The sequence below is a fragment of the Podarcis liolepis genome (genome assembly GCF_965112155.1).
Source record: "Podarcis liolepis genome assembly, chromosome: Z".
Lineage (NCBI taxonomy): Eukaryota > Metazoa > Chordata > Lepidosauria > Squamata > Lacertidae > Podarcis > Podarcis liolepis.
The window spans coordinates 23,225,350-23,249,840 of NC_139570.1; the positions used below are offsets into that span (position 1 = coordinate 23,225,350).

General features: G+C 40.6%; 1 protein-coding gene across 14 annotated transcripts in view; it reads right to left on the reverse strand.

Moving 5' to 3' along the window:
* TENM1 (teneurin transmembrane protein 1) overlaps positions 1–24,491 on the reverse strand; it is a 375,511-nt gene that overhangs the window by 94,220 nt on the left and 256,800 nt on the right. For all 14 annotated transcript variants that reach the window (XM_083484888.1, XM_083484887.1, XM_083484897.1 and 11 more), the window contains 4 exons: positions 20,525–20,644; positions 15,113–15,374; positions 14,187–14,454; positions 2,988–3,131 (listed from right to left, as the gene is read on the reverse strand). In XM_083484888.1, coding sequence (XP_083341014.1) covers positions 2,988–3,131; positions 14,187–14,454; positions 15,113–15,374; positions 20,525–20,644 — 794 coding nt within the window. The remainder of the gene's footprint in view (positions 1–2,987; positions 3,132–14,186; positions 14,455–15,112; positions 15,375–20,524; positions 20,645–24,491) is intronic.

Here is a 24,491-nt window from a genome sequence, read left to right on the forward strand (position 1 = left end):
TAGATCGTTTAAGCCTGCAGGAGAGAGAGTGAAGAAAGATAAATCACCACTGTTTCGAACCTGGGAACGGGCTGCCAGTAAGATTGACGTTTTGGGAAAGTTCATTGACTGTGAATAAAACGTATGTTGACAGATAGTTAAATAAGAGAAATAATTTGTTTCCATTGTTTCCTTTTGCACTTAAAAAGGAGTAAAAAAAGTAACTGAAAATCAAAACTAATTCTGTCGCTGGATCTGCGTTTGATGGATACAAATAGAAATTGTTTCCCCTAGAGGGAGCTTTTGAAACTGTTGCAGGAGTGGAGCTGGGGAATTTTCCAGCTGCAGAGATTAAAGAGCGTGAGAATCAGAGTCTGACCTTGGACAAGAATGTTGACAGAAGAAGCCTTAGTGATGGCATTTTGCAAGACAAGTGCTTTATTGGAACAGCTTCATGAGAAGGCGGATGTGTGGATTAATAAAATTTACAATTTGGGACAAAAAATGACTGAGTTGGGACAAAAAGGGAATATCTATACAGAAATTACCCAGGAATTGACCCAGGAATCTGTTTTGACATGGCAAGCTATGGAGAAGACGAAGGAGAAAGTTGTTGTTGAACCTCAAGTAATTCAAGTGGAGAGAGCCCCGGCCTCACAGAGGCAATTTGATGATCATAAGCTGTTGCCCTTTATGATCGAATCTAGAGAAAGTCAGATTTGGTGGGATGGAGCTCTGCTTGGATTGGAGAAGGAAAGTTGGATAGATCCTCCAATGCAGGGATGCTCTGGCCTTTGGGATCTGGATTTGGGTCAGGGGGAGAGTGGCGCTCTGAAATATCTATTGGACTTTAGCTCCGACCATGGAGAATGGGCTGACCCGTCGAGAAGGAATAGAGACATTGTTAGGTTGGAGTTTCCCCGAGATCTACTCCTCAGTGACAAAGGAAGGAAATTAAGAACAAGATCAGCAGAAGATAAAGTAAAGTGTATGTATAAATATGAAGATCTGCAGAAGGGACATGGAAGAGAGTTAAGAGCCTCGGACAGAAGGTCACCAGGTTGATGGACCATATGGTATTGACAGAAAGGACTGACAGAATCCGGGACCAGGGTGAAGAGACTGTGGAAGAAGATTGGAAAAAAAGTTTTTTAAAAAATATTTAGAGAAATGTTGCAAAATTAATGAGTGTTAGAAAAATGTTGGAATGAAATTATATGGCTTTAGTAGAAATGTTATAAGGAGTTAAGTATAAATAAGTTTTAGGGTTTTAATGGTAAGATAAGGTTAAAATAAATTAAGATAATTAAATGACAGAAAACAGTGAAAGATGGAAAGGATTTGCTGAAATAATTAATAACTAGAACACAAAAAGGGAGGTGTGAGGAGGTCGATGAAACAAGTTAATGAAAGATAAAGATATGGAAATATTGGATGTGTTTTTAACTTTTTTTGCTTTTGTTTTTGTTTTGATGTATTGTGTCTTTTGCTTTTTTATATGTATTGTAATGTATTGATTTGTATTGTCTATCTTCTCTCTTTCTTTTTTACTTTTTTCTTTAATTCTTAAACTTTTAATAATTTTTTTAAAAAAAGAATCAGCAGAATTTAAATTTGATTTTAGTTAAAAGTGGTTTGCATGTGTGTGGACAGGGATGCATTAATAAATGAATGATAATCATCATAGGAAATGTTGGGAAAGGATTTTTGGGATCATAACTGCCAGGAAGATGCAGCTAAGAAGCTGAAATAACTGTGTTTGAATAGGGGTGGAGGGAAAGGCTTGTGTCCTTGTTATAGTATTTCTGATGCTATTATTATCATCATTGCAGTGCAGAATGACATTTCTTACCATCTTGCCCTAGCAAATGCATCCCAGCAGAACAAATTCTGTAGTATAATTAATAGCTTCAAACTTTTGAAGAAGTTCATGAATGAAAAGTCACTCAAATCTGCATGCCTTTCAATTCCCCACACATCACATTGTGGCCTGAACTGCAGATTTTTTTTTTAAAGGTTGAACACTCATCATGTGTGTGTGTGTGTGTGTGTGTGTGTGTGTGTGTGTTCATATTCAGTGGCTCAAACTGATGAGAACCTGCTCTTGAGAATTTAGCTGAGATCAAGTGGTACATTATTTTTTGACCTTTCAGCTAATTAAGTTTGAGAGTACACGCTTTGCTTCATCCTACTAGTGCTCAGATTATTGGAGGAAGGTGAGGAGAAGTCCCTTAATAAAATCCACTAGCCTTATCTCCTGACAATTCTGAATCTCAAGCATGGCTCCCCCGTAGTCTATAAAATCAGTAGAGGCAGGTAGGGATGGGTGATGTTGCAAGAAAATAGGGGAAATCCCCTCCTTAATTACCCCTGTAATTAAAGTGATGCTTTATTTGGAACAATTTATGACCATAGTAGATGCACATATTCTATTATCCCATAAAGGTCTTCCTCACTTCATCTGCTGTGACCTTGGAATAGCTGCTTAACAGAAACATTCCATTCTGGCTCAGCAAACTTCTAGTCACTTCCAGCAACGAGACATTCAGATAAATAAGGCTACTCTGTTGGTATTCCACATGTTACCTAGTTGTACTGCATATTAGAAGGACGGTGAGAGCCTTAACTGTATCCAGAAGAACACAAGAATATTAAGAACAGTCCAACAGTGCAACCCTCTATATCAGGAGGAAGTGGTGTGCTCTCCTTTGCTTGAGGTATTTAATCAGAGTCTGGATGGCCATCTATCAGTGATGCAGTAGTCAATGCCTGAACTAAATAGCATCTATTATGCAAAGGGTTGGAAAAGTTGGTTCCCTTCAAACTCTATACATCTATGATTCTGCTGGTGAGCTGGAAAACCAAAGAAGGATTCAGCAGACTTTTCTGACCAGACATAATACCCTCTGAAGTTAGGAATGTTAATACCATTAGTAATTTTCTATTTTGCAGGGAGGAGAGGTGGAATAACCATTCCATGCTGCTTAATTCATAGCCAACTGACTTACCACTTTGTGTATTCAAAATGTGGTGTTTGTCCAAGGACCAGCCTCCAAGATTTGAAGCATCCAACTCAAATCCTTGCAGCGTTACAGTCCTTTTCTCCCACAGAATCAGATTTGGACAAGTTTCATACTCATAACCCACTGACACTGAAAAGAGATAAAGAACAATACATTATAGACTGGTTTTCTTCCCATTTTCCATGGTAATTGTTAGATTAAATCACCAGTAGTTAATCCTGCGCTGTTTAAGGGGTGGGGCACCTGTGGCCCTCCAGATGTTGTTGGCCTACAATTCCCATCATTCCCATTGTCTTGGAGCTGCTATTTTAATTTCCCATAATGTCACAGAGCGAGGCTATGTTGGAAGCTGAATGGTGAAATGGCAGCTTCCAAGGCAGTCCCCTGGAGCTAACTGGGACTACTGCCACCTGATGCTACCACAAGGCAAGACAAAGGAGTCCCACTCATTCAGCAGGGGTTCCATCAAAACGCATTTTGCCAACCACCCCTGTCCCCACCCCCAAATCTGGACCAAGCCTGCTGGTGGGGACTGCTGCACTTCAGACAGCAGGATGTTCCCGTGTCACCAAAAACCAGTCTTGCATTTGGATTACTAGCTGAACAGGGCCTTTTCCTGCCATCTACTTTTCCATGTGCAAGGGTTTGTTTATTTTTTATGTAGAGAATTCAGTTATACAAAGCCTTGGCTGGCTTGGAACCATATTACTGAAGGGATTGCCCCATCCCATACATGAACATTCAGTCATTCTGATCTGTGGAACATGTACTTTTACAAGTGCCACACAATGTTCATCCTGCCTTTGCAAGTCATTCCTTTACTGTGGCATTACCTGTGCTCTGGAACTCCTTGCCTATTGACATTACGCTGGCACCATCACTATATTGTTTTATCTGCCTACTTAAACTTTTCTGTTTCAGCAGCCCCATTCAGACACATTATATAATTACATTTGTTTTAAATGATCTATTGGTTTTATCTTTGCTTTTGCTTTTGATTATGGTTTTATGTATTTATGTATCCAATTGCTTTTTGTATTTTTGTCAATATAATTTTTGATATATAACTGAATCTCTATACTGTGTGGAGATTCTTTTTCTCCGAAGCATTTGGGAAATTAAAAAAATAAAAGTACATACATACATACATAAACATGCCCCCCTGGCCTACAGTTGAAAGCAGTGCAGTCCAGATACTGGAGAGTTCCATCTCATCTGCTATTTGTAAAAAACAGGACCTTAGGAGGGTCTTGATGACATGGCACATGATTACCTGGACTAGATTTACTAATTAATGAAATTGTGACAACTAGAGGCCTTTTGGCACCTCCAATCTTCAAAAATATAAGCAATGGTCACCCTTCCTTCTGTTTCAGAATGCCTGGAAGCAGCAGGAATGGAGGATAAGAGACTGACACTGAGACAAAGTTCAAGCACAGGTTTATACTAAAAGCAACAGCCATGAACCAGGCATTCCTATTACACCTGTCAGCTTCCTTTTCCTTAGGTCACATTCACACTATACATTTAAAATGCTGTGATAGCACCTTAGACATCGATGGCTTCCTCCAAAGCATTCTGGGAGTTGTAGTTCGTTAAGGTTGCTGACTGTTATTAGGAAAGTCCCTATTCCACTTGCAGAGGGTAGCCTAAGAATTTGTGTGATGGTGGCCTGTGTCTCATTGCAGCCCTTGTAGAACTGAGCAAAACAAAACTAGACTGGATTGTCCGCTCATTGTCTGCTCTGGGCAACAGCCACCAACTTCTGTTCTCCACAATGGAGCAACTCCCTCCTATCCCTCCCTCAAAGCAATCCCAAAATCTTAATCAAAGGTCGCCATGGGTGGGCAACTGCAATGCACCTGCCAAGAAGGTCCCCTTGACCCTGCTCCTCTTCATATTGCACCCTGCTTGTTCATCCACCTCTCACTCTGGCTCATGCCATGGTGGTGGTGAGGAGGAGGAGAAGGAGCAGCTGATGCCATCACCGCCTGCTTGCTGATGGGCTCTCTGCCTAGCAGGCCTAAGTAGGCGGTAGCAATGATGTGGTAGAGGAGGGGGAGCAGATGTACAAATATTATGCATATACTGTACAAAAAAATTAGATCAGTTGACTTTTCTGTAAGTACATTTATGCACAACATAAATTAGAAAACGACAGGCATGTGATTCAGGTTCAGTTGTGGTAACATTTATGCTGTGGTTCTTGAGCATAATATACAGTAATGTGCACATACAGTTGAGCGCTAATGGGAATATGGAGGCAGACTGAGGATGGGGAATATTTTCTAGCCTCTAGGCCACACTCACTTCCAGGGGCACATGCCAGCAGTGGGTGGGGACAGAGGCAAAAGCTAATGGGGCAACAAATGTTAATTGTACAATAGGGTAGTTTCTACACATATTCACTCACTCCTCTCCTCTATCCAAATAGGAATTAAATAGAGGTCAAGGATATAATCCAGGCAGGCAAAAAACTTTCCAGGAAGATGTCACTGAGGGGTGTGTGGTCTGGAGTCAGTCCCAAGGACCAGACAGACAGGTCTGAAGGACCTGAGGTAATTCATTCCTGAGGTAGACTGACAGAGGGAAGGGTGTGTGTGTCTTGATCAAGCACCCTTCAAAATCTACAGCCAATAGTGAACTTCCATCCCCATGGGTCATGCCCACCCACCAGTGAAATACAGTGGTACCTCAGTTCTCAAACGCAATCTGTTCCAGAAGACCGTTCAACTTCCAAGGCGTTTTAAAACCGAGACACAAAGGGCTGGCTGCAAGTTCAATGGAGAAAATGGGAAAACATGCAATGGAAGCCATTTGACTTCTGAGGTGCATTCGAAAATGGGAGCATTTACTTCTGGGTTTTTGGCGTTAGAAAACCAAAACTTTGGCTTCTGAGATGCTCAAAAACCGAGGTACCACTGTATAGATTTTTCTGAAGACAAACAGCAGAATTCTAAAGACCACTGCTATAAATTATATCCAGGTTTTCTAGAAGTACACCAGCAAATATGTATCAACAGCAAAGGTGCAGTGGGGGAAAGCATATATTATGCATATTATATTATTATTATTATTATTATTATTATTATTATTATTATTATTATTATTAGAATTTATATACCACCCTATACTTGGAGGTCTCAGGGCGGTTCACAGAATAAAATCAAAATATAAAACCGCAAAATAAAAACAGCAACCCAATAACACCCCCCTACAACCCAATAACACCCCCAATATAAACAGCACAAGCAGTTTGTTTTACATACACTGCGCTTAAAAAAGCTTAATAAGCATATCTCGTGTGTGACTATTTCTTAATGACCAGGAAAATTGAGGCTGTGGTAGTTAGCAGGTAATACAATGGCATCAGTATTTATAACATCCTTAGGAAGCAATGGGAAAATCCACTCTACCTTACGGGGGGGGGGAGCAGGCAACTCTTCTGAAAACCTCATCAGTGAATATGAGCAACAGAAACCACAAAACTTGTCTTAGTAACAGAAAGTCGCTTTCGGCTTGCCAGAATTCTTTCCCATGCCATTATCATGAAGAAATGCAGAGTAAATTGCTGCTGCTGGAGCCGAAATAATCGCAGATCCCAAGACTACCACTGCGTATCTGCTGTTAATGTGGCACCTGCAGAGATTCAGGAGCACATGTGCAAGGAAGAACACATTCCTGAAAACTAAAGGACATAATTGCTCTCTGCTCCTGGAGGGAACCACTCAGGTTGCAAATAAGCACTCTGCTTCTTTCAGGGGCATGTACGTGAAAGCTATAACTCGTGAGATGGTGAAAAAGAAAAGAAAAATTGTATTGCATATCTAGGAAGGAATAAAAATGCTGAAATCAACTAGATTTATGAAAGATAAGAAAATGCCTTAATGGGTCAGTCTTCTTCTTCTTCTTCTTCTTCTTCTTCTTCTTCTTCTTCTTCTTCTTCTTCTTCTTCTTCTTCCTATTATTACTAATATTAACCTGCTCTTTGCTCTTAGGTCTCAGGGTGGATTACAACTCTAAAACAAAATATCAAAAACAGCGTAAAACAATCACCAAAATTAAGGTGGGTTTGAAAAATATACAACCCAAGTGTCAAAAGCCAGGGTAAAAAGGTGCATCGTCAGCATTCACCAAAGGTGATATAAGGTGTCAAACACACCTTTGGTGAGTGCCACAATTTAGGAGCCACCAGAGTGAAAGTTCCCTCTCCCAGACCAGCCCCCACAAGCTTCTGAGGATGATGGAGCAATCAAGAGATCCCCCTCCACTGATCTTAGCACCTGAGAGAGTCTGTATGGGAAGTTTTCAGGTACTTGAATATTGCATTTCTGCATAATGCCTTTTGGGCGATATTAAATGTTAGAAATTATGCTAATAGCTTACTCTGAGTTGCCTCTGAAAATGGTTGCTGGGGAGCAACTGGAGGAAAGGGCTATTGCCCCCATGCTCTTTTGGTGGGTTTCCCATAAGCATCTGGACACTGTGGGGAAGAGGACACTGGACCAGACAAGTATTTTGTCTGATGCTGCAGCAAGGCTCGTTTTATTTCTTTTTAATGAAAGATTGTCTCCCCTGTAGACACCGGGTTATACCTATGCCACTAAAATTATTTTAGATATACTTGCTTTTAAAACAGGTATTTCTTATTTCACCTGTACTTTATCAATAATTAGATCACAGACACCACTTGAGACAGCAGGCTTGGGAAAGAACTGGAAATTGTTGCAGCTGTTTTAAAACAGGGGTTATATGAGATCTAAAAGAAACTCCAGCCAGAAATCTGGTAGCTGCTGCATTTTGGACCAATTAAGGTTTCTGGGTCGTCTTCAAGGGCAGCACCACATAGTGTACATTGCAATAATCAATGAAAGCATTTGTAGCCATAACATCAAATTGGCCTTGTAACTTTCCCAAGAGAACAAATGCTCTGTCCAATTCAGCCTGGATTTTCCCTCCTCCAGCCATTTCTGTAATATCACTAAGTCCCTCTAGGGGGATTTTAGTTCCTTAATATTCTTTTCAGCTCGAGTCCAGAAATCCAGTTATTTTGTAACAGCCCTTCCTTATTGTCAACAAATTGTAACAAATTGTGACCAATGTAACCGGCAGAAGCAACAAAAACAGGGTTCTCTTTTTCCGTCTTGACAGCTGACTTGACAGCTGTCAAGCTCTTCAATACTTCATCAACAGGCTCTCTCACGGGGCGATCCCGGGCACGTGGGGGGGGGGTAGAACTTCAGCTCTCAAAATCAGTTCTTAATCCTCCAGTAAGAATTATTGTAATATCAAACCGTGAAATTAAAGTCTTTTGTGAAAAAGAAAAATTCTCTCGACCTTAGCTAGCAGGTCCTTTGCTTTATGTTGTTTGCAAAGGGGGGGGCGGGCTTCCTTTTTAACCCTTCCCCGCTCGTTCCTAATTCAAACAAATTTTCCCTTTAGAGCCCAAATTTCCATGTTACTCACGGGTTGTTACTTTAGAGTCCGATTGTTCAAAAGAAGAAGTCAGCGCTCTCCGACAATGGCTTGCGGCTTCACTCCACAGAAGAAGAAGCAGTACCCTCAGCACCGCGCCGCACCCCGTCCCTGTTCCGGAGCCTTTAAAAAGGCTCCTTCGCAGATGGGGGGCGCAAATGGTGCCCGCCGAGTCACCACGCTCACAGGCTTCCCCGCCTGTGATTTTTTAGGGTCCCCGCTTCGCCGCAGCGGCAAGACCCGATCCTGCAGAGCCGATTCCCTCCGGAGCTCGGAGGGAATCCGCCATTAGTCGCTGGCGCTAACCGGAAGCCAACAAATGTTTCAACTCTGGACTTAACAGTAAATAACATTCTTGGATCGGATAAGGATTGGAAACAAGGAGCCTATTCAACTGGACAAATAGAGAAATCCGAGAGTTTTGAGAATATGGAGAAGGAGACATATGTCGCCCCTGAAGAAAAGGAAGGAGGAGCTGGTGTGCAGATGTTAAAAGAGAGTTCTACCTTGAGGCCTGGCATGATGGCAATAAAGGAAAATAAAAATCTGATGTGGAAAGCCTGGCCTGAATTGGAGATTGAGAAATGGAGAGATCTTCTTATGTGGAGATCAGAAGACTTAAGGATTACAAATGTGACTAAGGTGGAGGTTAGAGCTTTGGGGATTTTTGGACTGGAAAGGAGCAAGAAACAAGAAATGGAACACCCCATAGGCTCTACTCTTAAGTATGGAGGCCTAGCTGGAAAAAACATGGATCCTGTTGGGCCGGAGCTTCTCCAAGATTTGGTGTTTAATATCAAGGTCTATCAAAAAGACCGGCAGAGAGGAACTAAGAGACAATTAAGAGCCTCGGACGTGAGATCTCCAGGCTGATAGTAGATTAAGACTGATGGACATTTTGGGGGGCTGAAACCGGGAAAGGGGGGGTGGAGTTTGGGAATCCAAAGGGTTCATAATTACTATTTATTTCATTTTTTTACTTTGTTTGTTACTGCTATGTAAATTGGGAAATTCGTGGAAGGGAATATTGGTCGACCTTAGAAAAAATGTTTTAAGAATAAGAACTGATGTATAAGTTCGATGTTTAAGTTTGGATAAGGTAAAACTGGATTTTTTAAATGAACTAAACTAAATGAAAATAAGGTTATCAAAAACAAATTGAAGAAAGGGCTGAGAAACACTGCAAAATTAATGAATGTTAGAATGAGGACGGTTTAGAAGCTAAGTGGTTTACAGCAGTAATGTTTATGTTAAAAGAAAAGAAAGGTTAAAAACTAAATGAAATTAAGGGAGAGGACTTGCTGAATATCAAATATTTGAAATTGGAATACAGAAAGGGGAGGTAGGAGGAGGTCAGCAAAGTAAGGTATAAGAAAATAAGGGATCGAAATTATACTTGTTTTTGTCTGTGTTTTGTTTGTTTTTTTATATATATAATTTCTGAAATTTCAATAAATATCTATTTAAAAAAAATCAATGAAAGCAGTGGCTTTCCAGGGTCTTAAACAGAAATCTGGAAGAAAACAAAATGAAAAACAGAAATCTTTTTAACTAGATATGCCAATGATAAAATCTGGGTCTTTTTGCATGCCAAACAGGTGCTGTATGCCACTGAGCTTGGCTCCCCCCCCCCCACATTGATTCCTATCAGCCCTAAAATTGTCACAGCAGAGTGCTGTTTCCTAGGGACAATGTTCTTGTGACACTGCTCTGAGAGATGGCAGGAGGGTATGCCTGGTCTGAGCCCAGATGCTCACCCTGCTGTCCCTCCAGTGATTCATCAGTGCTGCAAAAATGCTGCTTCCATGGGCAGCACTGTCACAACTGCTGTCTGTTGGGCATAGGAATGGATGCACAGGCTCACTCCATCATACCTGGGGCAAGCAGACCTCTTGTTTCATTTATTTCAGGGAGCCACTATCCCCTCTGCCCTCTCACCTTGCTCTCTCTAATCCATCACTTTGAAAGAATATATCTTGCTGGAAGGCACACAAAAAAGATGTCAAGGTTTCTCCATTGCACTTGAGTAGCGGGGGGGGGGGGGGATGTTTTGTATGAAATTTGCTATTTCAATCTGCTCCAATGCCATTTGCTATTATATTGGCATCATGGTATAATTATTGCACACAACTCATCAGTTTTACTGGAACTTAATGATGAATCTTTCTTTGAATAATAAAAAAGAGAACGATTAAGTATGATGAGGTGTCAATTATGGGGGTAGGGAAGATAATACCCTGGACTTTTTCAGAAGTGCTGTGAAAGGCAGAAGGGTATATGATGGAACCTGACTTTTTGTCATGAAGCAGGAATTGTTATTGTTATTATTTATTAAATTTTTATACTGTCCTTCATCCGAAGATCACAGGGCAGTTTGCAACATCAAAGCACAAAAATCTGTACCATAATAACAAACAAAAACAATACCTTGCAAACTCATGATACTTTTGGGAAACAAATATGCCTGACAAATATATGAATGAGGTACTTTAAAGAAAAGGTAAGAAAATGTACACAAATTTTACCATACCACACACATACATGACAGTCATCAAATGGAAGATGCTCAAATCTACTTTCCAAAATAAATGATGGTACCAGATTGAACCTTAGCAGGTAAGAACTCTAAATATGCCGTACGGTGGATAATATTTTTCAGTCCAAGGGCCACATTTTATTTATTTATAAAAATATGTACAGTGGTACCTCTGGTTACATACGCTTCAGGTTACATACGCTTCAGGTTACAGACTCCGCTAACCCAGAAATAGTTAAGAACTTTGCTTCAGGATGAGAACAGAAATTGTGCTCCGGAAGCGCGGCAGCAGCAGGAGGCCCCATTAGCTAAACTGGTGCTTCAGGTTAAGAACAGTTTCAGGTTAAGAACAGACCTCCAGAACAAATTAAGTTCTTAACCCGAGGTACCACTGTACTATATACCACTGTACCATAAAGATATATCACAGCAGTTTACAACAATATAAAAAACATAAAATCAAACAATAAAATAATAAAGACTTTAAAACAAGTTGAAAGTAAAAAGAAATTAAAAAGCATCAGTAAACTACTACTATGTGGGGTGTACTCTTTATTGCCTAACAGAACAGAAAAGTTTTCAGAAGGCATTTATAAGTTGGCGTAGAAGGTGCCTGCTGAATCTCCACTGGCAGGGTGTTCCGCAGGACTAGGCCCTTGGCACTAAAGGCTTAATTTATTGACATTCCCTTCTGGGCAACTTTCTGAGGGCCACATGACAGTGGTGGTTAGAGCCAGAGACAAAAAGTGTGGGGCAACTGATGTAATGTTTACTCATTCTTGCTCCTCTCTAGTCTCCATCCAGGCACTGGTATTGTACAAGGAATGCAAACTTTACCATTGTACAACAGGCTGATTTCTACTCGCCTGTTCAACACACCCCTCTCTATCCTCTGTTCAGTCAAGCAAGAGGCCTTGTCAGACCCCGAGAACACATCCCAGCCAGACAAAACCACACAGCGTGTGAAACAGGGTCAGCAGGGTGTGCAGTTTGGGAAGAATTCCAAGGGCCAGAACGAAAGGCAAGAAGGGCCAAAGGCGAGGAGGGCATGAGGTTCCACATCCCTGCTCTAAAGCAAGAGGGGATGGTCACTCAAGCCAGGACAGGATGAGGAACGACTCCTCTTGGCAGGAATTAAGATAGAATAGTGAAGTACAGGGCTTCCATCCTCCCTGGTGTCCTGTCTTCCCTTTATGTTTAGGCAGCCAGAGATTTTTCCTCATAAACCAGAAAACAAACAGAACCAAGCTCCCCCCCCCCTTCCAAAGGTTTCCCAAAGGGCACAAACAGACATACCTGCAGTGCAGGAAAACAGGAAGCGTTGGCCAGGATGTGATTCATAATGTGCATCCAAATAGATATATTTTCTATGCACATTATATCGTTCTCAATGGGAATCATGTAATGCTCACACCAGTGCACATTTTGGCAAAATTACAACTGTGTCAATGCTTAAGAGTGAGAGTAATTTGTGCTTCCTTTGTGCTCACTGATGGGCACCATGTAGCCAGTTCTAATAGGCTTTCATGACATCATCACATCCCATTAGACCCTATTTTCTCTAAGCTCAACTACTGTTAGCATTTTGTAAGGCTGGAAGCTCAAAGATCTCTGCCAGGCCATTTTAAAGACTTTTAAAACAAAATTATAAACCTATAAATCTCTGCATGAATTAGGAGGTCCTCAAGGATGCAGAAACCACTGCTCGTTTTGGGTGGCTCTGTTTTCTTTCCCAATGGCTAGGTGCTTAAAGCTCTTGAGTTTGCTATTAGAGAAAACAAGTGAGACTTGCAACAAAATGTTGAGGTGTATCTAGCACAAGCGTCAGGGAATGGATGTGGCAGTGAAAGTTCCTTCCAACTCTACAATCCTCTGATTCCACCTCCCACCTTGCAGTCTCAATTTGAGACTACCAGTGCCTACCAGTCAATTTCCTAATGTCACAATTGAGAACAGGTGACTTGCTGGTTTGACATCAAATCATGCAAGCAAAACAGTCTGTGAAGTACCAACGACCAACTGATCGTCAGTGCTCACAAAGTTCTGTCCTTAGCACTTCCCAACTACTTTTCATCCACTGCTTATCTGCTCTTGAGAAGCCTTATGCAAGGGTCTTGCGGGCAGCGCTGATCAGTGGTGCCTGCAAAGCCCTTTCATCCAAGCCCCACCTTTCCCTCCTATCACCAGACATCATATGTGTAAGGCAGGTGGGTGTAGTTTGGATGGAACAATCTAATTATGACAGTCATAATTAAGGCTTGCAGACCAGAGGTCCCCTGTCCATGGTTCCTGCCAGACAACCATATTCTCCCTGAGGATTGTGTAACCCGCCCACCCACTGAAATTTTCATTTTATTTTCAGAATGACATTGGGAACATAGGTTTTGTTCCATGTAGTATCAGAGAGGGGATATTCCCAGGCCTAGGTGGAGATGCCAAGGATTGTACCTGGGAGATGCAAAGCAGATGCACTATGAATGAGTTACAGCCATTCCCTTGACGTTCCACATGGCCTGGCACTTGAACATGCTCAATCCTTACAAGGTTGTTTGGAGGGGTCAGATTGCCTTGTTAGTTATTTTTAACTACTATGTTTGTACTTCTGCAAACTTCAGGGTTCCCGCAATAATGCCAAGACCTCCCTCTATCATTTTCAGTGGCGGTATTTTGGCTCCAATATTCAAGGCACTCACAAACCACCTGAATTTGCTTTTAGAAGGTGTGTTACTGACACTGACCAGGAAATATCCATCTTTAATTGTGCATCTGCTCACAGGAACAGGAAAACAGACACACACCATTTGATTTTTAAATGACTACTGCTGAGACTTGAAGCACATTGGATGTCTATGAGCCAGTCAATATCTCTCAGCCTAACCCTACCACACAGGATTGTTGTGAGGATAAAATGGATGGGCAAAAGAACCATATACACTGCCTTGAGCTCCTTAGAGGAATGCATTTTAAGGTTAATAATAATAATAATAATAATAATAATAATAATAATAATATCTAAAACATAAAAACTTTAAGAACATTTCCGTTGCGGATGCAGCCATGGAAATATGATCATTTAAAAGGCTTCTTGGAATTCATACATAATAAATAAAATGACTGATGCCCATGCAATAAATCAATAGTTAATTAACTGCTGTTGTTGTTAAAAGGCATACCCATTGCTTCTGCCAAGCCAGAGACTTTTTGGCCGTAGATATCTGTCTTATTCCAAGCAAAGGTATAGACCAAGTTGGTGACAGCAGGGAACCATTTCTGAGCCAGCCGCCCTTCAATTGCAACAGTAAGATGCACTTTTGTCATTCCGGGAGGGATAGTAGAATGTGTCATCACAATGCGTAGCAAGGTTTTGTATCCTGAAGTTCGGCTGCTCAGGTAGCTGAGCTTTGTAAAGCTGGAAGGGATGGGGATTTCCTCCTGGACCACCTGAAAAACAGTTGGGTGTGTTAATGTCACAGAAAATCACATCAGAGAAAACTCTAAGAAACTTGAAATCATGGTCTTTCTGTTGTTTCCCAATGTGTGGGTCTGCAGTTCCTATCCTTCCATTCACAAATGAAACCATCAATTCTTTCCGTACTCCCTTCTCTCCTTAATTAATTGCACTGCTGCAATAATCGCTCCACAAGCTGCTCTCCTTAACCCTCATCATTTCCCTAAAAATCCAATACACAGGATAGCAAGACTGGACTACACACTCGAGGGTTGTCATACACTACTCTGGTTGCCCACCCTCAGGAAAATGGGTATAAGAACACTGGGTTATGCTGGGCTGGCATAATCCACACTTACTCATCAGCAACAGGGAAATAATAATGACATATTTTAATTTAACTTAGGGTTATGTTATTCTGCGACTGCCATTTAGGTCAGTTTCTCAGAACTAAAAAGATTGGGAACTACTGACTTACACAAAAAAGCAAAATAATCAGTTCTTCATTTTAGCAAATCAAATCTAACACTTAGCTAAAGGGCAATTAAATTATCCACACTTTAACACAAACAGGGGTCCCCATCCTAATAGATAACCAACTATTTATTGTCTTTCAAGCAATGATATTACACCATTGGCATTTGCTCTTACCTGTAGTTCTGGTATAATTGTCCCCCTTTCTGGACATGATCCTCCGAATGATGTGAGAGGAAAAGGGAGGACAATGGGATTGGGGCTCACGAAGTTACTGATGTCACAGGATGGTGGGTCCACTTCTGCTCTTTGCATGACTACTTTGTCTATCACAATAAACCGATTCCATGACAACCAAAGTGTCCTTTTCACAGAAAGAAAAGGAGATCTCTCAAAGACCAAGGTGACTGAGATGCCCCCAACAGCCACTAGATCAAAACTGAAAAGACAAAAGAAGCCTATTTTAAAAATCTGATTCTAGTCCAATATAGCTTTAACAATACCCTTTTGAAAATCCATCTTTCCAACATTTGGGTTAAGCACTTTCTGCGTTAACCACTCTTCATAGGGCAAAGTGGGCATATTAATATTACCAATCCTTTTAAATTTTGAACCATCAAGTGATACAGCTGCTGCTCTCATACCACTGCCAAAAAATGCCTAAGTGTATGTATGCATTTAGTTATTTTATTATACTACATTAAAAAACCACATTATACAGAAGCTCTTAGTGCAGCTTACAAGAAATAAAAACAAATTAAAATTCATTAACAAAGAAGCACAAATGCAATGTGAAAAAAACCTGAAGAGTCAAAACAGTATTGCAATGCGTCTGTTGTTCAAACCCTTACTATTGTTGCAGTCATACCTCAAGTTACAGATGCTTCGGGCCGCGTGATTTTGGGTTGCGCACTGCGCTGAACCCGGAAGTACCGGAACAGTTACTTCTGAGTTTTGGCACTTGCGCATAAGCGCTAAATCGTGCTTTGCGCATGCGCAGAAGACCAAATCGCGACCCGTGCGTGCGCAGATATGCGGGTCCCGGGTTGCAAATGCTGCAGGTTGCGAACGTACCTCCTGCACGGATCACGTTCGCAACCCGAGCATCCACTGTATTAAGCCTTTTGTGGGAGGTAGGCTGAATGCCTGGGCCCCCTTCAAATTCTTAGAACAGCCAGGCTAGCTTCCTGATGAGGTGACAGCCTGGGTGGTGGACTATAAAGTGGAACAAAGGAAGGGGCTCTGTGCAAGATGGAACCCTCCATCAACATGCGGGCAGTTAGAAGGACGGAGGCTAGAGAGCTGAGTGATGTGAACTAGAAGCTTGATGAAGCAAACCTGCAGACAGGTAAGCTAGAGAGAGCCAGAGAGATATTTGATTTCAGTCTGAATCCAAGGCTGCAGCTATGGGGAAAACAAGGCCATCTTGGGGTGTTAATGCTGCGTGCCCCTCTGTTGTAGGGTCAGGTTGTATATATGTATAAATAAACCATATATCATAAAGACACCACAGTCTCTGCTGAACTTCACTTCAAAGGAAACATGAATGCTGGGTAAGTGCCTAGAATCCACTTGGAGACTGAGTGTGTGTGCAACATTTTTGTTATGTTGGAAGCTGCCCAGAGTGGCTGGGGCAACCCAGTCAGATGGGAGGGAAAATGAATGAATGAATGATGAAACAGCTGACCTGCCACTTACACCTTCACTCTTTGCCAACATGGCTGTTTGAGTACTGATATCCTACAATGTAAAGAAGCAGGTAAACAGTCAGTTGCTTACTCACATCCTAAGCCAACCAGCCTTGGGAGTTACTAGGTTGACCTGGCTGCATCAATGGCTGAGTACCTGTGCAAGATGGTTTGCTGGACACTGGTTGCAGAAGTTACTTGGAATGGTTATCCACTGACCTGCCTGCATCACATACCATGAATAGTTTTCACATATTTATTATCTCTCTGTGTTGAGCTGATAGACTGTGATAGAAAAGAGCTCTCTGTATCCCAGAAGAGGTATGGGGCATAAAATGGTATTAGACAGAGGAAATGATACAGTTTCTTATTATCATATGACTTTAACATCAATAGTCATGTAACGTAAGGCAGTGTAAATAGTTACTTCACTCTATTACTGGATGCATCTCTTATGGAAACCTTTGATGGTAACAAACTGTGATAGGAAGTCAGGCTTAATTATGCATATTCCATCACATTTCCCAAATGTTACACAGAAAGAAAGAAACAAAACTAGAGAGAGCACATTTGCATGCTACAGCTCTGTCAAGAGATAGGTAAATCAGAAATAATAATTAGGTGACTTGCTACCCTGGCATTTTAAAATCACAAAAAATATGGAATGGATATCAGCTCCATTACTTACAAGGCTTGACACTGCAATAGATTATTTACTCACAGTTTTAAAGTATTTATGCTGCTGTTGCAGTAAAAGGAAATCATACCATGAAATTGTGAACATAAGCTTTTTCTGCATTTGCAAGCTTTAACTGGTTCAGTTGATTAATCCATAAGGCCCTATTTTAATCAGTACATCAAAATGTCAATCCACAAACTGTGTGTTAAGGGTGCACTTTTTTAAAAAGCAACAACTGATTTTTGCACAGATGTGCTATTGCGTTAGGGAAGGGGAAATTAATTATTATTAACTGAGTTTGTGGTGTTCGTGTGTGTCAGCCTGAATAATGCCCTGAGTTCCTTCTGATTCTTGGGTTTCTGTATCTGTGGGGGTAGAAGGTATGACAATCAGCTCGCCTAACCAGTTCCTCTGTCTAGGTGATTTCATTTCATTTCACTTATTTATTTATTTATGATTTCCAGTTAAACACATTTCAATAGTTTTACAATCATTCTAACATTTCAAAACTTGACTGACCTCCTCCTCTTTCTGTGGTTCCTTAAATTTATTTTTTACATTTCCTGCATATTCTAAATTAACTTAACATATTCTTTTATTCATCTACTTTAAATATATGCTCTTATGAAACTGTAGGTTATTACAATGATCCTGCCAATGTCCTTATCTGTTTACAGTTTGTTTGTAAATATTCAATAAACCATTTCCATTCTGTTATAAAAGTTTGTCATCTTGATTTCTTATTTTTTCTGGTAAGTTTCTCCATTTCTGCATACGGTGGTACCTCGGTTTTCGAACGCCTCTGTAGTCGAACGTTTCGGAACTCGAATACAGAAAACTCGGAAGTAAATGCCTCAGTTTTCGAATACGCCTCAGAAGTCGAACAGGTTAACACGGCTTCCATTTTGAGTTTTCCATATTAAGGCTTCCACTTTGAGGCTTCCGCTTTCAGTTTTTTAACGTTTCAGAACTTGAACGGACTTCCGGAACAGATTACGTTCGGAAATCGGGGTACCACTGTATTCCACAAGTTTTGTATCCATATTCTTTCATTGGGACTTCTCCTTCTTTCCATTTCTGGGCAAATAACATTCTTGCCGCTGTTGTCACATGCATGAATACATTTCTGTACTGTTTAGGTAGTTCTTCCCCTATAATTCCCAAAAATAAAGCTTTTAGGTGTGTGTGTGTGTATTTACAAATGTTATTTTAAACATCTTTTTCAATTCATTATAATCATTTCTCAGTAAGCTTTAATCTTACTACAAGACCACCACACATGATAAAAAATACCTTCTTTCTCTTTGTATTTCCAACACGTATTTGATTTTGTTTTATACATTTTTTACAATTTAGTCAGTGTTTGATACCATGTTTATAACAGTAGTTTTCTCTTAAACTATAGCATGCTGTAAATTGAATAATTGAAGATTTTACTTGCTCATCCTTTGTCTCCCATGCCAATAATATCTTATAGATTTCAGACTATACTCTCCTCCCCCTTGTTTTAATAATTTTCTATAAGTTGTCCAACCTTCTATTATATTCTTTTTCATTACCGCTATGGCTTCCAAAGGTGAGAATCAAAGTGGTATTTTTGTCTCCAACCAACTTTTATATTTATCCCATACTCTATAAAAAAAATCCCCTAATTATGTGATTTGTAAATCCTTTATGTACTTTCACCTTTTCATACCACAAATAGGCGTGCCAACCAAAAATATTACCATGACCTTCTAAATCTAAGATATGTGGATTCTCCAATGTCATCCATTCCTTCAACCGTCAAGGGCAAAATGCTTCATAATATAAACTCATACCCAGCAGGGAGAAACCTCCTCTGTCTTTTACATCTTTCAATATTTTATATTTTATTCACGTTCTCCCCCGCCCCTGCTAGATATATTTAGAAATATATTTTTGCCATACATTGAAACAATTTGTTTTTTTTATCACCAGAATTGATTGAAACAAAAACAACATTACTGGCAACACATTCATTTTTATAGACTGACTATAGTCTGTCTAGGTGATTTTAAGACAATAGCCTTAGCTGGCCATTTAAGGACCATGAGTAGCATAACCAAAGAAGTTGCTGTGCGCCATATGGCAAATGGGTGGGCCTTTCTCCTTCCTGCCTGCCTGGTAGTTAGAAGGACAACAGCCAAGGTAGTGGTGTGTGAAGTCATCGGAAAAACAAGTCGAGAAGCTGGACTTGCTTGATTTGTGCTGGATCCAAAGCTGTCACTAATGGAGAAGCAATATCTGTTGGGTTGTTAATGCTGTGAGCCCCTCCACCTTAGGTTCAGGTTGCATATTGGTGTCAATAAACCACATATCCCAAAGATACAACAGGCTCCACTGTCTCTCATTCCAACAAAACCGAATGCTGGGTAAGTGCCTGAAACTCCTAGAATCTCTTGTCGCTCAGATATTGGGTTGGCATATTACAATTACTGTTATTTCAATTTATTAGTTGCTTGCCACGTAAGAAATCTCCAAGTGACTTACAAAAAAATAAAAGTCCAAAGCATGATGTAAAATCAGAAAAAAGTAAAAGTGGTATAATGAATACAACAAAAGCCATACAATCACCTATAAAACAATAGCAAAAATAAAGCATTGAAGGTATATTTTATTTTCTAACGAGGACTTTTGTTCATTTATGTTTGTTATAGTGCATGTAGTATGTCTCAGAATGGTGTATTTTGTAATGGAGAAAATTACATGTAATTTGAAATTTAGATAAGGGCTAGAACCTTGGGATTTTTTATTACTTATAGAGCAACATCAATATTCTCAAGAAAACTACCATCACAAGATTCGGTAATTTGGAATTATACAAAAACTACCAATGTGCCTTATTCAAATATGTACAAATTTCACCTTTCTACTCAACCCACAGACTGCATTTACCATACATGTCTATATATTTATTTTGTTTTGTATTAATGTTCTCTATTTCTGATCTTCTGTTATAGCTCCTTTACTTGTCTTTTATCGACTGAAAAATGAACTAAAAATATTTACCAAAAATTGTATATTTTGCTGATTTGCATTAAAATAAAATCAAGTAACTTATCATTTTAAAAGACAGACGAGTCTCCAGACTTAATTATTTAATTAGTTGACAGCCAAGTTATTTTCAACAACTGAATTAACCAAAGGCTTCTCAAAAATGAAGTAAAATAATGTCAGAAGACACAGAATAAACTATCTCACCTTCCATCCTGTCGGCTGATGGTGTATCCATAATCATTGTGGTTTTGGAAACTCACATTCACGCCAACCAGAGGGGTTCCATCTATCGCTACCACCTGGCCTCGAACAACACAAGCACGTCTGCATTAAGACAGGGTGAAATGAGCATAAATAAAGGAAGATACTGAGACATCCAATGATAGTTGCACAGGTTGTACAGCGTTATGATAAACGTCTGAGAACTGCTTCACCATCACAGCAGTGATGGACCCTGAGGAAAAGGGAAGTGGAGGAGGGAGATAAGAGACAAAAGCACAGATTGAGACAGAGGTGGGTGGTCCAGGTGAGCTGTGGAGGAATTGTTAGGAAAGGTCCACAGCAACCATCCTGCTCTACCATTGTCCACCATTTCCCTTGGCCACTGAGGCTGAAATGGCATTGCCAGTGTGAGCTAGAGAGGCAGGAGGAGGAACAGTGCACAAAGTCAAAGTAAGGATAATTTAACCCCCCACTCACCAGCTGATGAGCAAGGTTTAATCCTTCCCAGTTTTGCAGGATTCCATACAAACTCCACCCTGATTCAGGAAGGGGCTGACATTGCAATCCCCTAACAAAATAGGGTCCCTTGCATGGATTTTGCAGAGGACTCCACCATAACCAGCAACCTTTCCATTGACCCTGAACTGGATAAGCATATTGGCGAGGCAGTCATGGCAATGGCTTGCCTCTCCCTCTCCCAAAATGGTATGGGAGAATGTAATGCTAACAACTGATCCTAAGATGAAGGTCTTCCAGCCTTGCGTGTTGAGCATGCTGCTTTATGGAAGTGACTTACAACCACCAGGAGCGATGCCTCAACACCTTCCACATGTGCTGTTGTCAGGAAGATTTGGGGCATCACATGACAGGGCAGAGTCTCAAATAAAGATGTGCTCACCTAATACCACAGTCCTACCACATTCACACTCCTGTCTCAGTGACATCTGCACTGGTTTAGGCATGTCCACAAAACAGCTGGATTCGCAGGGACATGTTCTACAGGGGAGCTGTCTTCAGGCACCAGGCCCCTTGGCAGATCAATATCTGTTACAAAGATGACTGCAAGTGAGACATGAAGGCTAGAAACATCAACCCTGCCATGTGGGAATCCCTTGCAGAAGACTGTAGCGCCTGGAGACAGACAAGCCATTCATCAACAAGAGTGAACAAAGGAGGGGTGGCCACTGGATAGAGCGCAGAGAGAACAAACACCATGATGCATCTGCATCACAAAACCAGATGCTTTCATCTGCCCCAGCTGCAACAAACTATGTCTCTCTCGTATGGGTCTCTACAGCTGTAGCAGGCGCTGCAACTCTCCAAATGTTTGACTTCACCCCTCAAAGTGCACCTTCCATTGTCTCCCAAGGCAGACAGATGCCAACAGCAACAACAACAAGAGCCTGCTGAATCTAGCCAATGACCCATCTAGTCCAGCATCCTGTTGCTCTAGTACCCAGCCAGATGCCTATGTGTAGCCCACAAGCAGGACCTGAGTACTACCGCAGCCTCTCCACTCATTCTTTATAGTAACTCATATTCGCAGGCATACTGCCTCTGATAGTGGTGGTAGAACATAGCCATCATGACTAGTAGTTATGGATAGCCTTAGGCTCAATGATTTCTTTCTCTAGCAGTATGTCTTGCATTTTCAATTGCTTGTACATTGTCTTACATATAACATTACAAGTCTTTTCTGACCAACAGAAGAGGCATTAACTGCTGAAGTGTATGTCTGATAGACAAACTAACAAATGGCAATTTTACTCAAAGAAATGTATAATTTATTGCATCAAATGTTGCAGTGAAATGTATTAAGGAAAAAAGGTCTAGTAAGGTTTATTCATTTCCTTCCTACTGACAACCCTGGTCTAAGCAGCCTCGGGAGGGCAATTAACTCAAGGCCTAGAATAATTTTAGTCACATGCATGAAGGCAAATCAAGCAAATTGCTAGCAATATGTGGCTAAAAACGGGTAAACTATTTTAATATGCACACCCTCAATCCATGGCCACAGTATGAACATCAGACTGTCAAGTCTTTTCACGCTTTAAGTAGGTCGATATATTTGGCTCATTTAGAAGTGCTAAGGGATCCATCATAAAAGGTAAGTGACTGAAGGGCAATCTGAACACTGGTGTTATATTGTGACTATTAGTGAAATCTAGTAAGCACCAGTCAAAATTTTCTCTCTGCCATGAACTAAGCCATGTCAACTCCCCTATCTCAGTGTTTGCAATACCTCTGTATAAAACAATAGTCACCTTTACAGGGTTGTATCAAGGATTACTGAGGTAATGTATGTGATATGCTCTGAATACTTGATACATTGCACCAATGCTTAGTATTGATATTGATTTTTGCCAAGTGTCACAGGAAATGTTCATGCAAAGGTAAGAAGAGTCACATAGAGATCCTCTCCAGGGGTGAATGCCATGAAATCCTTTGTTGTGACCTTGGGTGGTGGTGGTTGTTTCAACTGCAGCATCTCCTCCTCATACCTTTGCTCCTCCTTCTTTTGATGGAGACACTCCATCAACATTGTGCTTCCTGCTGTTCCTGATTAAGTGCTAAAAGTCCTTAGCAACAGTATAGCCTGAAACTTATAATGCTGCTTCCACTTTTTGTTTTCTAACTTTAGAAATATCCACTCAACTTACTTTTTTTTTTAAATAAAGCTAAGAGAGAAAGGGAGTGAACTTGAAGATGAACTAGGAATCATTCAAAGTTCTACCCCCCCAAATGAACTTAATTTGTCTTTAATTATAGAAACTACTTTCAGGTTTAGTTTAGAGATTTTTGAATTAGTTCAGTCAACTTGGTTTAACTGAAAGAGATAATTCCTAGAACTGAAAGAGTTCACTACGCGTGTGAATAACCATAGGTTTGTAAACATGGGTACACAAACCGTCCTGAAACCTGGCTTACATTGAGGTAAGCCCCAATAGTGCACACAGAAAGCAGTGTAGTGTAAGCAGAAAGTGCTACTGACAACAGTCCCAACGGTAACACTAGAGAGGAGTCAATGATCAAATACAAGTTCAGGTCCAATGCAAAGAGAAAGGTTCAATCTGTACAGACAGGCTCCTGTCTCTGAAGAAGATTCAGGGATGGAATCCTAGGGTCAGTCCTGAAATCACAGTCCAGTACAGTTCCCAAAACAGTCAAGCCATTGCCTATCAATTATGAAAGTCTCTGCCTTGCTTCTCTTTTTATTCCTCTCAAACAAATCAGCCAAACCAACTCCCCCTTTTTAAAAAACCTCACTGCTGTCACTCTGTAGATATATTTCCCCCGTCTCTGGCTGCTCATACCAAACAGCGCTTCTGAACTTAGAATCATAAAATTGTAAAGTTAAAAAGGACCCCAAGGGGCATCTAGTCCAACCCCCCTGAAATGCAGGAATCTCAACTAAAGTCTCCCATGAAAGAGAGTCCACCACCTTCCGAGGAAGTCTGTTCCACTGTCAGACAGTTCTTACTGAAAATACTTTGTGGTGTTTAGTTGGAATCTCCTTTATTGTAACTTTAATCTATTGGTTTGGGTCCTACCCTCCAGAGCAGGAGAAAACAAGCTTGCTCCTTCTTCCATGTGACAGCCCTTTAGATATTTGAAGATGGCTATCATATCTCCTCTCAGTCTCTTCTTTTCTTCCAGTATTAGATAAAGTGGTACAGCATTCAGACACAGGGTGAATAATAATGTTTCAGACCATATTATGATTTTACTTAAGAATTTAGCAAAATGAAAAGTTAAGTAGGTTGAGGGAAAAAAAATTGGGGCGAAAGACTCAAATTTTAAAGTTTGCATAGTTATCCATTAGAGTTTAACAGATAAAAGCATCCAGCTATTCCTATTCTAGAATGTTTCCTGAATCAAGCCAATACTTAACAATTTTCACCCCACAGTTCAGTTTGTGGATCCCTTTGTGGTCTTCTCTTGGTTTCTT